At 39.4% G+C, this 15,083-nt stretch overlaps 1 protein-coding gene across 1 annotated transcript; it reads right to left on the bottom strand.

Moving 5' to 3' along the window:
- Positions 1–2,815: 2,815 nt before the first annotated feature.
- Positions 2,816–8,933, bottom strand: Kcnv1 (potassium voltage-gated channel modifier subfamily V member 1). Its single transcript, XM_051159710.1, has 3 exons — positions 8,130–8,933; positions 6,798–7,327; positions 2,816–3,597 (listed from the first exon to the last, which is right to left on the bottom strand). Exons 1-3 carry the CDS (start codon positions 8,597–8,599, stop codon positions 3,086–3,088), a joined length of 1,512 nt encoding a protein of 503 aa, XP_051015667.1. The 5' UTR covers positions 8,600–8,933; the 3' UTR covers positions 2,816–3,085.
- Between the last annotated feature and the right edge of the window lie 6,150 nt (positions 8,934–15,083).

Here is a 15,083-nt window from a genome sequence, read left to right as displayed (position 1 = left end):
GGGATATTTTCATCAAATCCCTCCCCTTTAGGCTTAGAGAATCCTGTGGAAAAAGAGGCAGAAAGATTGTAAGAACCAGAGGAGATGGAAAACCAAGGCCTTCTAAGCACAGCATTCCCAATGCACATATGAACTTACAGATACTGTGGCAGCAGACATAGAGCTTGTCTGGTTCTGAATCAGATGGGGTTCCAGAGCCAACAGGAGAATTTAGCATAAATCCTATCCCTAACCCAGAAGCTATCTCCAATTTATAACCACTCATAAATGAAAAATCAGTTATCCCCATTGTAGTCTCACTAGGGGTATGAACCCAACGCCCAGCAGTAGATGGCCAAGGCAAAACAATCCAGTGACCTTTTCTGAGCTTCTTTGTCTCATAATGTCTTCTTGTCAAGGTGGTTTTTTTGTTTGTTTGTTTAAATTTTTTGTAACCTCATAAGTACTTTGTGCATATATAATGGCTTCCATTTTTGTAGGTTTTTAAAAATGGGATTCCTGTGTGTGTGTGTATGTGTGCACATCTGCTTCTATATGTATTCCCTGTGCTTTTATCTATTTATTTATTTTTGGCTCTTTTCTTCTGTTTTTGTTCGCTTGTTTTTCTAAATATTGTTTTATTTTATTATTATTTGTTATACACCTGTTTGTTTTCTAAGGAGGAGACAGGATGGGTGTGGATTTGGGTGAGAGGGAAGATGGGTAGTATCTCAGAGGAGTCGAGACAGGAGAAACCTTAACCAAAGTATGTTATATTAAAAATCTACTGTCAATAAAAGAAAAGTAGAAAAAATATACTTTGAGAAGAATGCAAAAATAGTAATTGCATACTAGGAATATTTGAGAGTGACTACAAATTATACTCCAGTCACAATTCTCACCGGAGAAATTTCTAGAACAGCAAGAGTACATTTGTTTTCTGTGTCTGACCTCAGATTATGAGTAGGTTTATGTCATGGTTAGTGGTCCCCAGACTTGCTGTAGGGCTCAGGTCTTTTTGTAAGATAAATATTGGAGAACGAAGTGGTGCACAAGGTTTATCCCAGCATCTGGGAAGCAGGGGCAGGCAGATCTGTATGGGTGTGAGGATTGCCTAGGCTACACTGTGAGTTCTAGGCTACCAGGGCTACATAGTAAGAACCTATATTTTAAAAACTACATTTATTTTAATATTATTCATTTTTGTAATGTTCTTATAAAGTTTAGGAGAAGTGCAAAGAAGTCAGGTAAATTAAAGTAACGTAGGATATAATTTAATGCTTAAGCCATGATAATCTGTTCAGAATTTAATCATGAATGCCAGAGAATAGGAAGCATTTCCTTGGTCCTGTGTTAAGTATTAAAAATTTTAAATATCTAAATTAGAAAGGTTCTTAGAACCTTAGAAATAATTGGCACCTGTCTTGATTGCTTGGTAGTAGAATACCTTAATACAGTTGGTGAAATGTTTAGCCACATATCAAACAGTACATCACAAATTATCAAGTCACATATTAAGATAAAGTATTATCTCTTCCTTTTTGGAGACAATGCATTACCTTTCCCTGGGCTTGTTCTGTAGTTGATGTGTCCTTGAACTTGATATTTTGCATAAGCTGACCTTGAATGTGCTATGCAGTCTAAGATGGCCTTGTGTTTACATTTCTTCTGGTTCAGCTTTCCATGTGCTGCGACTTGGGGCTTGCATTACCACCCCAGGATTTAGATCAACATGTTCTTCAATGTTTATTACTATTTGTTTCAGCCAAGATATCTTCTAAGTGTGTTTTTCCTAATTCTGTTTCCCATGAAGTTTTGATATTGTAGTTATTCTGTATGTATGCAAATGCATTTTATGTATATTTGTTTTATAAATAGGAAGAGTAAGATTTCTATCCCAAAACCAATTTTATTGCCTTTAAAAACTTTATTGCATAAATCAAGAAGGCAAGCAATATGGGAATTCTTTGTTGTGCTTTTGGAAATATTACTTTTTATAATATTTAGAACCAGGGTTGCTTCTTAGCTTTAAAACTTTCACTTTAATTATGTGCCACAATGTCTAGGCATTGTAATATTATCGTAAATACACACCCCAAAAATACAGCCTGCAAAGTCTGAACATTTGTTATCCACTTAAACAGTCAGATAGCTGCCTAGAGAAATATTTTTTTAACAAATAAATAGATCTCCAAGTTCATCTATTGATGTCATTCAACATATTTTCACTTATGAAAAGACCATCTAATCTTTTTGATGAGTAAATTTAGGATCTTTACTATTTCACTTTTACATATTCATGACTTTAAAGGCAGAACTTAAATAATTCATCCATAATGAGATAGATGTTTTACAAATCATTTAATTTTCACAGAGAGCTATGCCACTTTCTTGGTCACACATCATGCTCAGCTGGGATAATGAAGCTCTCTAGGCACTTGAAACCTCACTCACTGAATTGACTGTCTGAGTTTTCTTCCTGCAATTGGGCAGATGAAGGGCAGAGCTATGTCCATTTACACCCAGTGATTTGCACTTGATGGAAAATGAGGCATCCTCGATAGCCACTAAGTTTGAGCATTTGCTTGCAAAGCTTATCATTATGATCAACAGCTTTAACACACAGAAAAAGAAATAATTTATTTGAAGAAAATATTTAAATAGCAAAAAGATGTTCACTGTGTTTTTAAATGTTCACTAATTCCCGCCCCTTGACCTGGGCTTTGCAGTTCAAATTTCACACACACACACACACACACACACACACACACACACACACACACACACTTGAAAACCTAAAAATAATGACACATGAACCTTTAAACTTTGATATATGAAATTATATTAATTCATATTTGAAAATTGAGTTATGTTTCTTTTCCCAATTGATTTTGTTTGTATTAACTGGCTATGTTGAAGACATGTGTGTCAAAATAATCAGGAGTTGCTATACAGGAGATGTTAAATATTCCTGGTAATCGATACAGCAGAAAGAAGATGAGAAGTGTTAAGGAAACTCATCATCAATATACAGATATCCATAGTAGCAAGGCTTCATCAATCCAGTCAAATGTACATAGGTTTTGTAAATGAGCTGAAGGTAAACTTAAAACCAGAAATCATCGCCACCACTGCTTCTAGTACTTGCTCTCTCCCTGCCTTTTAAGCGAAGCATCTCCATGATGCTCCGGGCATAGACATCTCTCAAGTTAACACTAATGTATGAGTCAGTGGCTATATTCTTGGTAAGCTTCTTGAGAGCTTCACGCTGTCTCACAGCTGCTTCCTTGAGTTTCAAGGTAAAGTAGCAAGCAGAGAAGCGATCATTAATAATGGCAATAGGCAAGGCTAAGACAAGGATTCCTGATAGGATACACATGAAGGCCACAATTTTGCCTGTGGTGGTGTCTGGTCTAATGTCCCCATATCCTACTGTCGTCATGGATGTTGTGGCCCACCACCATGCACAAGGAACACTTGTGAAGGTTGTGTCGGGAATGCTTTGCTCTGCAAAGTATTCTATTGTTGAAAAGATAGAAATCCCCACAGACAGAAACAGGAGCAGTAGGCCAACTTCTTCATAGCACTGGGTGATTGTCATCCCAAGAGAGCGCAGTCCTGCAAGAGAAGAGGTGCTGTTAGGCATAAGCATCCTTCTCCCATGGTGATTCTCTCCTTCCCCTCTCCCTCTTTGCAATCTTCCCACATGCATGTTCTGCATAACTAATATGCTGGGCAGTGCTCTGGGGATACTATGAAGACTGAATTATGACCTCTTTTCCCAGAAAGCTTACAGCCTTGTTGGTGGGACCAAGTCTAGAAGGATAAAGAGAACTCTAACATTCATTTACTTGTATAGTCATCAAGTTCATGCTATTTCTGCCTTTTTAATGTGAAAAATGAGACTGAAAGACAGGCAGAGGCTGTCTTAGGTTGATGTGATGTCTTATGTGATGAAAGTTCTTTTCAGGGATGCTTTTGGAAGGCTCACTCGATCAAGCCTGGCTTTCAAGGTATCGTTTCTGCACTTCTGTTTAACACCATTTTCATGTTGCTCTCATGTATTGTGTCTTCTTTTCTTTTCTTATTTGCTTTTTTTTTTTTTTTTTATTTGAGACAAGGTTTCTTTGTGTAGTCCTGGCTGTCCTGGAACTCACTCTTTAGGCCAGGCTCGCCTTGAACTCGGAGAACTGCCTGCTTCTGTGTCTTATCTTCTTACTCACACTAAAGCTTAATACAATCAGACATTTCATTGCCTGACAGCCATGGCAATGATGTTATGAGTAAGTTAGGCATCAGTGGCAAAACTGACATAAAATGTGTACCCAGAACCTGTTCTTACCAGGGTCAAATAAGGTTCTGGAATTCCAAGAATAACCATTGAAATTCTAATGCTTATCTTCCTTGGTCCACTAATATTTCTGATTTACTGAAAAAAGATAAAGTCAAGCAACATATTCTTTCATTGCATTACAAAAGGTATAGAAATGGAGTGATGTGAAAAATTTAGCAACTATGAGAAACACATAAGATTCCAGTACCACCTGTAGAAAGCCTACATGTTAAGGAGAGTAATAAAACCTAGTTTGAACTTACTAATGAGATACATTCCCCAGGATTTTAGAAATGTTTCCAAGAGTTTGGGTTTTGAAGTCATTCAACAGGACAGCACAAAGAAGTTGCTGTTGAAAGCCCAAATTAATACTTTTTAAGAATGATTTTTATTGCTATTCACCTTCAGAGATGAATTCAAATGCATTATAATACTACCCTTAGTTTACTTGTTTTGAAGTTTGCTCTTCAAACATTGAGTTAGTTTAGCCTTATTATCGTCTTTTAAGAAATACAATGCATATTGATTTTGTAGTTTAAAGGCAAATGAATGTCTTCCAGAATAACTTTGTACTACTTCATTAGAAAATTGTCTTTGCTGTGTCTATATGGAATGACAGCTCAGAAATAAATGGACACTATGTGATAAGAAATATGCTATTTAGATCAACTGATTCCATTTAAAGATAAAATGCTCTCAGTATATATAAACTTAGACACTCCTCAAAAATAGTATGTGGCAGATATTGTCATTGTATGTTATTTTACAGATGAGGAGTTCAACACTTGCAGGGCTAGTGGATCCAGGACAAAACCACAGAAGGCAGGATGTATACTGTTGGGGATCCTAACCATTATTATGTAATATCTCTCAACAAAAATTCTAAGTATATGGAGATTATATATGTGGCTATTTATGCATTTGCCATACATTTTAAAAGAATTGAAACTTTGTTGACACATTGCAATTGCTTTAGAACTGGGGAAAAATTTGAAGAAGTCGACACTGTGGAAATTACTATTATTTCTCTTTTCCTTTCTTTTGGAAAAAAAAAATGTAGCTCCCAGCGTTTTATAAATTGAATCCTGTGAAGGGTTTATAAATACTCAAAGAAAGCATCCCATTATCTGTGTCAGGAAACAAAGAGTGTTACTTGTAAAAGTTCTTGGAAACCCCATTATCAGATACTTGGCATATCATACTAAAGAGAAAAATACATGACTAGAATTTTGTAGGACAAATTTTAATTACAGAGATGTAGAAAAAGAAATTTCAGGTTAATTTCTCCCTAAGTTGGTAGGGAGACATAGCTACCACCAGTCTTACAGTGCTCATTCAGGTATTTCTTTGTGGACATTCATGAAAGTAGTACTCTGTAAACACATGTGCATGCGTGCATATGTGTTTGTTGTATTATTATGCATGATGCTTCAGTGTTTCTCAAAACATTGATGGCTCCCAAATGACCTAGCTGAAAAATATTTACATACCTATTCAAGTGCATTGTCCAGAAACTAATCTGTATACTAAAATCTGACCTTCTGACATCTGGGGTTGAGAATGTGTATTTTACCCAAATTGTGGGAATATTCACCCTTTCTAGCTTTGATTAGCCTAGATTATTCAATAGTCACCAAATCACCTACTGAGCACCATTACTTTCAGAGTATAACAATTCTTTTTAAATGCTCTACTCAGTCTCCATTAGCATTGGCAATAGTTTTCAAGGGCAAGTTTGTGTGTGTGTGTGTGTGTGTGTGTTGTGTATTAATTTTCTAGAGAATGTTCATTGAGTTTTCAAATTCTTCAAAATTTAAGAAAATCCTCCAATACTAAATAAGACACTCAATTACAGCCATCTCTTTCTTCCAGAGGAAAATTATTCTATTTATTCATAAAAAATTATTGGAAAGCCATCAACACCTGACCCCCTCTCTTCTGCCATGACTAAGAAAGGCTCTTCTCTCTTGTCAAGAATAAAGTACATATATACACACACACACACACACACATATATATATATATATATATACATACATATATATATATATGTTTTATAGGCCACACATCTCAAATATTTCTTGGAAATGGAAAATAAAGTAGCTTATGGCCCTATTATAGTTTATAATTTACATGCCATTTATGTATGTTTTATGTGTGACCTTTGAGAAGAATGTGATATATATGTATACATGTATATATTATATATATGGGAAGAATGTGTGTGTTGTGCATTAATAGTGTAAAATATATATGGCACTGAGATCTAATAAACTGAGTTTAAAAGATCACCCAAATTGTTCAAGTCTTGTGGACAGAAAGTGCATGACAGAGAGCTCTATGCTGGTGATAACGTCCTGAAGATTTTTCTTTCTAGTACTTTCTAAGAGCTACAGATGGGTAAACATGGAATATGGTCCTTTCCTCATCTATCTAAAGCTTATAAACAAAGGGAAACCGAAAGGCACCAATAAAATATGAATACCTGTAGAATGCCTTCCCAGCTTTAGCATGCGCAGAGCCCTGAGGAGCCTCAAGACCTGGACCAGGCGCCCCACGTTTTCCAGCTCCTGTGTGGTGTGGCTGCCACTCAGGCTTTCCACCAGAAGAGTTATGTAGAAGGGTAAGATGGCAAGGAGGTCTATGATATTTGGCACCTTCCTCAGGAAGCCACACCTGTCCTTCACGCAAAGGAAGCGTAGAATGAATTCCCCGGTGAACCAGCTGATGCACACATACTCCAAGATCTCCAGCAGCTGTAGGTTGAGCCAGCTTAACTCAGCTGACATCAAGGCCATGTTGACAATGGACACTGCCACAAAAATGATGGAGATCACTCCGAAGATCCGGGCTGCTGTGGAAGACCCAGGTTTCTCCAGGATGTCCCAGAGCTTTTGACGGATGGTGGGACATGGTCCCTGTGAGAAGTCCTGTTCACTCTCATGTTGGCTTTCCTGGTCGTCTGTGTCCTTCTTAAAGTCAAGTGTTTCACTCAGCTCCTTTCTTCTGAAGTATCTTTCAGGGAAGACAACTTTGTGATTAATTTTAACAAAACACACAGAAGGACAAAATAATTAAAATTGACAGAGAAGTCACATTTATATATGGATAAAATATAGAACTATATATTCAGACTTTGCCCAGAGTGGTCCCTGCCAAATCTCCCACTTGTGGCTTAGTAGAAATTTATGCAGATAGGATTTATACATAAGCAAGCAACTTTGGATCAATGAATTTTTATGACTTATTTTCTGGTGACAAAAACATGTGTTTGCTACCTGAACTAGTTGTGCATATAAAAGAAAAATATTCATGAAGAAATGGTAGTAATGACAGGGCAAGAGTAAGTCATTCTTCCTATCATAATCACTCACGGAATCAACTCTTTTTCAGGACCTGATGAGGTCCTTCAAGCAAGTTTTTCACAGCTAAAGCCCTGATTTGGCGAATGATACTAAACCAAAACCTCTCATTCATATGTATCTTTGGGGACATAGTTAATCTGATTCAGCTGTTTAATTACCAAATGTTTATTGTAAGTCTAACCTGCCTAGACTTTCACAAGAAATCTTGAGTGTTAGTTTCTGGGAGAAATGAATCAAGAAGTTTTTGTTGTGGTTGTTTTAAAGTTCGATGCACAAGTTGTCTTTAGGATTGATTTCTAGCCTCATGCAAACGCTTTACCTTCCAGCCAAGAGGTAGACACACCTATTCGCAGGGCTGGAGTAGGCAAGCTCACACAAAGCCTCAAGCCATTGCCCTGCCTTCTCACCACCCCCTTCTGCCTTCCCGCCCAACTGCCGCTCCCTGTGGGTACCTGTCCCTGCAGCAGGAGTCGATACTGAGTTCATCGATGCCCCAGTACTGGATCTCCTGAAGAAAAGAGAGAGCACATAGCTGCTCCATGACGTGCAGACGGCCAGTGCGGTAGTAGTGCAGGACATAGCGGAATGCCTGAGAGCTGCGATCAAAGAAGTACTCGTTGTCCACCGGATTAGCATCATCACAAAGCTCCAGGGGGCTGGGGGCGGCAGCTAGGGCACCCAGGCGGCGGTAGGAGGCCACCACCACAGCCAGCTTGCCCAGGCGCGTGTGGGGGAAGCAGGACAGAGCCTGCTGCGAAAGCACGAAGCGGCTGCCGCCCACGTTGACCGTGAAGCAGTCCCCCAGAGCCAAGGGTTCCCCTTCACCCTCGCTGCAGAAGACGCTTGAGTCTAGCGAGGTCAGGGATCCGCTGTCCAGCGACGAGGAGTCCAGCAGTGGCCGGTTGCGAGGTGACAGATCCATTCCTACCGCCTTGGTCTGAGGGCACCAAGAAGTTGGGAAGGCGCTGGATCGAAGCTCGGGTCCCCGCGAGGGCGGTGGCACGGCCCCTGCTGGCGGCAGGGATCTCCCAGGCTCCGGAGGGAGAAGCCTCCCACTCGTGCACCCCTACTCTCTCCACCCCCTAGCTTGATGGCTGGTGTCGCTAGGGAGCTGCGAGTGCGCTGTAGAGCGTGGAGGCTGGGAGCACCGGAGTGGTCGCGCCAGGGAGGAGAGAACCAGTCGTGCAGTCATGCATCCTCCATGCAGGGGACAGCCCTGAGACACACATTCTGTCGCTCCGGTCCTTCCTAGATATAGACATCCTCTTCTCTCAACTTTGTAATTCAGAAACATCCCCCTTCGGCTCCCCCTCCCCCCGCCACCCCTACAGGGTGTGTGGATTGAATATCTGGCGGCTCTGGGTGGTGGAGTTGGGCAAGGGAGGGAATAGGAGTGGGTGGATCTGGAAGGCAGACACAAAGAGAGCAGGACTCTGTCAGGTGCAAGGAACGGGGATGGTGACCCTGGCTACTACTGCCCAGTTACAGACTAAAAGTTCTGAAAAAGGCAGGATTTGAGTCCTAAGCCTTCCCTCTTCTACTGTAAGGTCTGTGGTGTTCTCTGAGGCTGTGAACACCTGGGGGAGCATGTCTGGGGCACCTGACTCAAGATTTCTTCCCTCTTTATCTCTGGTTCCCATCTGTCATTCATGGTAGATTCCTCCCCGGCCCCCCTCCCCGCCGCCGCCCCGCCCAACACTCGCCTTAGGTTTCCAGCTTCTCGTTGAAAAACAATCCTTTTAGGTGAAGTTCCAGTGAGTCAGTAAGAACTATGGGACTGCAGCCCACCTGGTGCCCATGGGGACACTGCACACTTCCTAAGTTTCCTCAGAAGAGACATTCTGGGTGCGTTCTCCAGCACAAAAAGGAGCTCCCACTTTAGGAAAAAGAGGAAGGCACAAAGACAGGGAATAGAACAAGCGTGGGCTGAGGCAAGAGTTTAAGTTACAGCGACCTCACGGTTAAAGGAGAAGATAAATTCCGGAGATCAGGTGAGATTAGTAGAGTATACCTAACGACCTCTAAGAGCTTTGTCCCCAGCCAACCTGTTGGACACAGGGCTGGGGGGTGGGGTGGGGTGCGGGAGCAGCGATAGTGACTCACCTGCAACTTCAGGCACACCTGGGAATTGCTCAGCTCATGAAGCTTCTGGTCTACACGTGAGAATTCTGACTTCACCAGTCAGGAAGGAAGACTGCTCACAGCACAGGTCTTTTTTTTTTTTTTTTTTTTTTTTACTTTTTAAAAAATTTTTATTAATTTATTCTTGTTACATCTCAATGGTTATCCCATCCCTTGTATCCTCCCATTCTTCCCTCCCTCCCATTTTCCCCTTATTCCCCTCCCCTATAGCCAGCTTTTTCTTCTGCGCTCTGCCTCTATGCATCTTGACTGGTGTCCTCGGGATTCGGTGGAAAGTTATGCCCCCATCCCTAACCTTTGGTTAGAGCTCCTCCGGAACCAGCGCCCCGCAGTGGCCAGCTACTTAGAGGGTAGAAGGTTAGGAAAGAGGGAGGCTAGAGGCAGGGAGGAAAGGAGTGATTAGTGACACTTAATAGTACAACCATCCTTAGGAGGATGCTTCAGGAATTGTTGCATTTGGTTTCTATTCCCCACCATCTGTGTCCACAAAAATGTTCCAGCATTTCTAAACTGGTAAAATGCTGTGAAGCAGGGGTAGAACAGTTATAGTTTACTTCCCCAACCTGGATAGGGGTGTATCATTATGTCTAGCAACAGTTTATGCCCAGTATTTCCTAGCGTTCGCCAGGGAAAGTGAAGCCGGCTCCCTTTTGTTATTTCTTAGTAAATAGTTTTAGAATGTATCCAGTTTATTGTGGTGAGGAGGGCTTTTCCACTGGTGGGGCACTTGGTTGTTTAGGTCTGACTTTGCCACCTGACTGTGGGACTTCCCATTGTTACTTTTTTTTTTTACGGAGGAGGACCTGGGTACCTCTGAAAAACATCCAGTGTTAATAAAGATGAGCAAACGTTTCTTGCCTGCTAACTTTATACCAAGAAGTTTTGTAGACTCGCTACTGTTATAATATTTTCTTTAGTCTTAACAACACCAGGAGATATGCACGTGTCCACTTAATGGAAGAAGTAGCAGAGGCGGATAAGTTGGGTGAATTAGGCTCATTCAACACGTGTTCAAGTATAGTACTAAATGTCTGAGGATACCCCTGTGGGTTACATGTGGAGATGGTAATTCTTGTTGATTTTCAAATAAATCAAAGTAGGATGATCTTTGTCTTATGTGTCTAATGAAGGGCCAGAGTTAGTGATGTGCTGTACATTATGAAGAAAACAGGCTAGAATCTCTTCTTGTGGAGCTTTCAGATAGGCAGTGAAAACTGCAGAGATATCTCAATAAGTTATTTTAGCTCCGGAGTTTCTAGGTTATGGTTCTATTAGTAGCTATCCATTTGATTAAACTTTTACTTCCCTAAAGAACACTTTCAAGCAGACACTATGCAGACTGAATTATCCCAGTAAGCAGTGCATCATTGTGTTTAGATACTATGTTGTTTTTAAACCCATAGAGTGCTCTTTTGTACTGAGGATGAGATTCAATTATTGAAAGGGTTCTGTTAGGTTTTAGGATTATTAATAAAGGTCTGCACTAGCCTTACTGATCAAAACAGAGAGACAGGTAAATTTTTACAGAATTACTTTAGGTGAAGAAGGTTCCTGGGGCTTGTGGGTCACACTGACAGGTCTCTGGCCTTTGGTTGTGGTGGTGTCCTAAGGAAGTAATTATAGTAATATTCACCATCTCTGGGGGTGCGAGGATATGGCTCAGTGGGTAAGAGCACTTGCCATGCAAGCATGCGGACCTGAGTTCACATTCCTAGAGCCCATATATAAACCTAGCTGTGGTGGCCGGCCTGTCATTCCAGTGCTGTATAGGGGACAAGAAAGAGCGATTCCTTGGGCTCACTTGACACCAGTGTAAGTCTGGGTTCGGGGAGACCCTGTCTCCAAGGGAATAAGCTGGAAGGTGTCAGAACAGAACACCCTTTTGGAAAGTCCTTTCCTAGTCTGTTTGTTTACACAGGCACATGCTAACCACACACCTGCACATAGATCACATGTATGCCACACATACACACACACAAATTATGATTTTTTTTTAAGCACAAAGCCCTTTGCTAAGCATGTGAATTCTCACAGTGGCTCATATAGACTAGCATTGTCATCATGACATGCCTCAAATTGTCTCACTCTGTTGGTGACAGTTATAAAAGTAAATGTTAAAAGTCATTTGAAACACATTGGAAATTCTATTATAAAATATTGAAAATAATATTATTCATCTTTAATTTATATTAATGTTATAGCTGAGGTCAATTTGGGTGACATACTATAACATTTCTGTGAAATTGCTCTTGATATTAGTGTTTCAAAATAATGACAACACACAGATATGATCTTAAATCATGGATGTTTTACTTAAGAAAATAGAAATTGACTATTAAATTATATCCAAAGTTTATTAACTTCACAGTTTTTATAATTGTACAAAGAGATATGATGAGAAAGTAATTTGAGTAATAAGCTTTTAAAAAGTTGGCTTCTGAACATTCTACTCCTTTCATATTTTAACTCCATCAATCTAGGCTCATATGTTTACATGAAATCCTCTTAAGTTTTATTATTCATTAACAAGAGAGATAGCACTTCATGTAATGCATGCCTCACTTTGCCTTGTGTTTGCTTTCTCAGAGGGTGACATCTGGATACATCAATTACGTGGCTATTTAAAAATGCCTCTGTGCACATATAAAATGATTTTGCTCCCCTTTTCCTCACAGCGTTGGGATATGTTCAAAGAAAAGAAAAGATGACTTCTATGTATTCATCTTTCATGTGCCTTCTAGGTGCTTGGAATAAATCCTCCCAACTGTATGACAGCCCACTCTAATGCAGAATTTAGCTTAATGTGGGCTTGTTCTGGATTTCTTCCAAGGGGAGGCAATTATCTTTGGAAGTACCAACAGCTCGTTTTTATAGCCTAGTCTGCTACAGAGATAGCAGCATGCACTGACGATAGTGATGATGACAATAATAGCACGATACTACCTTTATATGTTTAATTCATGTTCTGTTTTCTGGCAGATGTATAACCTTAACAAGTTGCCTCATTTTCCTCATCTGCTAAACAAGAGAAATGATTGTTCTTTATACTATTGTTTTAAAATTAAGTGAGATGTAAAACGTTTCTTGAAATGCCATTCTCCTATTTTTTAAAATGATGCTTTAAAATATATTTTGAAGTCTTGCAATTATAATGTGATTACATCATTTCCTCTTCCCTTTCTTCCCTGTAAACCCTCTCTGGTGTACCCACATATTTATCATTTTGGGATTTTTTTTTTCTGATATCCATTCCCCCACACTTCACCAAATATTTACTATGTGATGGGCACTACACAAAGAATTTAACATTACCTTACATCACTTATATAAGCACAGAACCTTTCAAAACACATATTATTATTATGTTACATGTATAAAAAAAGCAGACAGCATTAAAACAATTTCCCATGCATTACATAGACTGAAGATATAGATTTGATTCTGTGTGTTCAATTTAAAGCATGAATTATATGAAAAGGGAGGCAATAAAAATAGCACTGTAATATGCAGGAATCAGTGGAAATCTTTACATATAATTTTAAATATAATTTCTTATTTTTCTACTTTAAATAATTAAGACATTGGCCATGAGATATAGACAATGGCCCAGATAATGCCTGTTAATTTCCCAGTTTAATAATTGATTTTTTTTTCCTCTAAAGAGGCTAGAAGAAATGTTTGACTGGTCATTTTATGATTTTCATTATGTCACCCTGGCCTTCAAAAGTCATATCAAATTTTTCTGGATTATCCAGAACATGTTGAGTGGACACTCATTTTCTTCATTGATTAACTCTGTAATTACCCTTGATCTCAACTTTTATAAACAAGATTTATAAGTAGTGGCACAGAAGCAGGGCAAGTGCTGTGCCCCTCATACTCATGAACTGTTCGCTGAGCCCAGCATGGAGCTTGAACGTTCCAATTAAAATCTCCTTCTTAGCTTTATTGAAATTCTTTATGTTGAAAGACCAAGAACCATTTAAATACAGCACTTCTCATCGACTGTATGCAGCCTATTAGTCTTTTTCCTTTTTATGTATGATTCTCTTATACAACACATCTTGACCTCAGCCTCCCCTCTTTCCACTCCTCCTGGTTCCCCCTCCACATACCTTCCCTCTCTCCCAGGTCCACTGCGCCTCTGTTTCCCTTCAGAAAAAAGCAGGCCCCCCAGGGATATCACCCCACCACAGCATAAAAAACACTGCAAGACTAGGAACAGACCCTCATATTAATCCTGGAACATTAACAGTAAGATGTCGTGTACATTATCCCTTATTCCATGTAGCATTTTATACCATTATCAAGAAACTTATCAAAGTTAAATTTCACCCAGGAATTATAAGAAAAATCTTTGCACTCTCTTACATTATAAAGCTTTTCTTATACTATATTTCTTTTGTTTCCCTGCAATCTACTCAACGTTGAACAGTTTATCAATTGAAAATTATTTTATAAAATCCATAATCTGAGGTTATGGTTGTTAGTAACATAGGGGTGTATATTTGTACGTATTATATTTTATGCTTCACACATAATATGCTGCATACAATACTATAAACATGTGTGAAACAAACACGAGCCATCAATAATGCAGCGATGTTTACAGTGAATACTGGGTCAATCACATTGTCATTATTATATGTAAGAGGATAGTGCAAAATCAGAAGCCTTGTGGGAACCAAAAGCAGAGCTACAAGGAGACGCAAAAGGAGAAATGAAATCCCTTTTTAACAAAATGGGTACTTGTTGTGGTAAAGAAGCATTCTTAGAAAACATTTTCACAGAATCAGAACATGATATAGTTAAATAAAATTATATATATAATTATAAATATATCCTGGTCATTCTTATTATGTTACTTGTATGTATTTTTTTTTTTCAGGATTGACTCTGTGGTATTAGATAAACAACCGGTGTTCCCTTCCTTGAGAAAGACTTTTTTTCTGTGTGTAGCATTCCTTTGTTGCCTATAGTTCTTTGTGTAAGTTTGAGGCCTCATGGTCTTTCTCCTGTCCACTTTGGCATGTGTATTGCTTTCCTAGTTCATCTCGTGTTCAGACAGTCGTGTTGGTGAGACTTCATGAGTGCAGCCTCTGAAATTGCTAGGAGCACAGCCTCACAACAAACTCCCTGATCTACTAGTTTTTACAATCCTTCTATTCCTTTTCCAAAACATTCCTAGAGCCTTAGATGCCATTTTGTGACAAGACATCCCACTGTAGACCAGACTAATTTCCAACTCAGTAATCCTCCTGCCT

The sequence above is a fragment of the Acomys russatus genome, chromosome 17 (genome assembly GCF_903995435.1).
Source record: "Acomys russatus chromosome 17, mAcoRus1.1, whole genome shotgun sequence".
NCBI classification, from domain to species: Eukaryota; Metazoa; Chordata; class Mammalia; order Rodentia; family Muridae; genus Acomys; species Acomys russatus.
This window is presented reverse-complemented; position numbering and strand designations above follow the sequence as displayed.

Excerpts from the sequence above, each read along its gene's own strand:
- Kcnv1 (XM_051159710.1), bottom strand. The coding sequence starts at position 8,599 with ATGGATCTGTCACCTCGCAACCGGCCACTGCTGGACTCCTCGTCGCTG. Across the intron at positions 7,328-8,129 it reads GACTCCTGCTGCAGGGACAG|ATACTTCAGAAGAAAGGAGC; the intron begins GTACCCACAGGG and ends CTTCCCTGAAAG. Across the intron at positions 3,598-6,797 it reads GCTGGGAAGGCATTCTACAG|GACTGCGCTCTCTTGGGATG; the intron begins GTATTCATATTT and ends CTTCTCTTGCAG.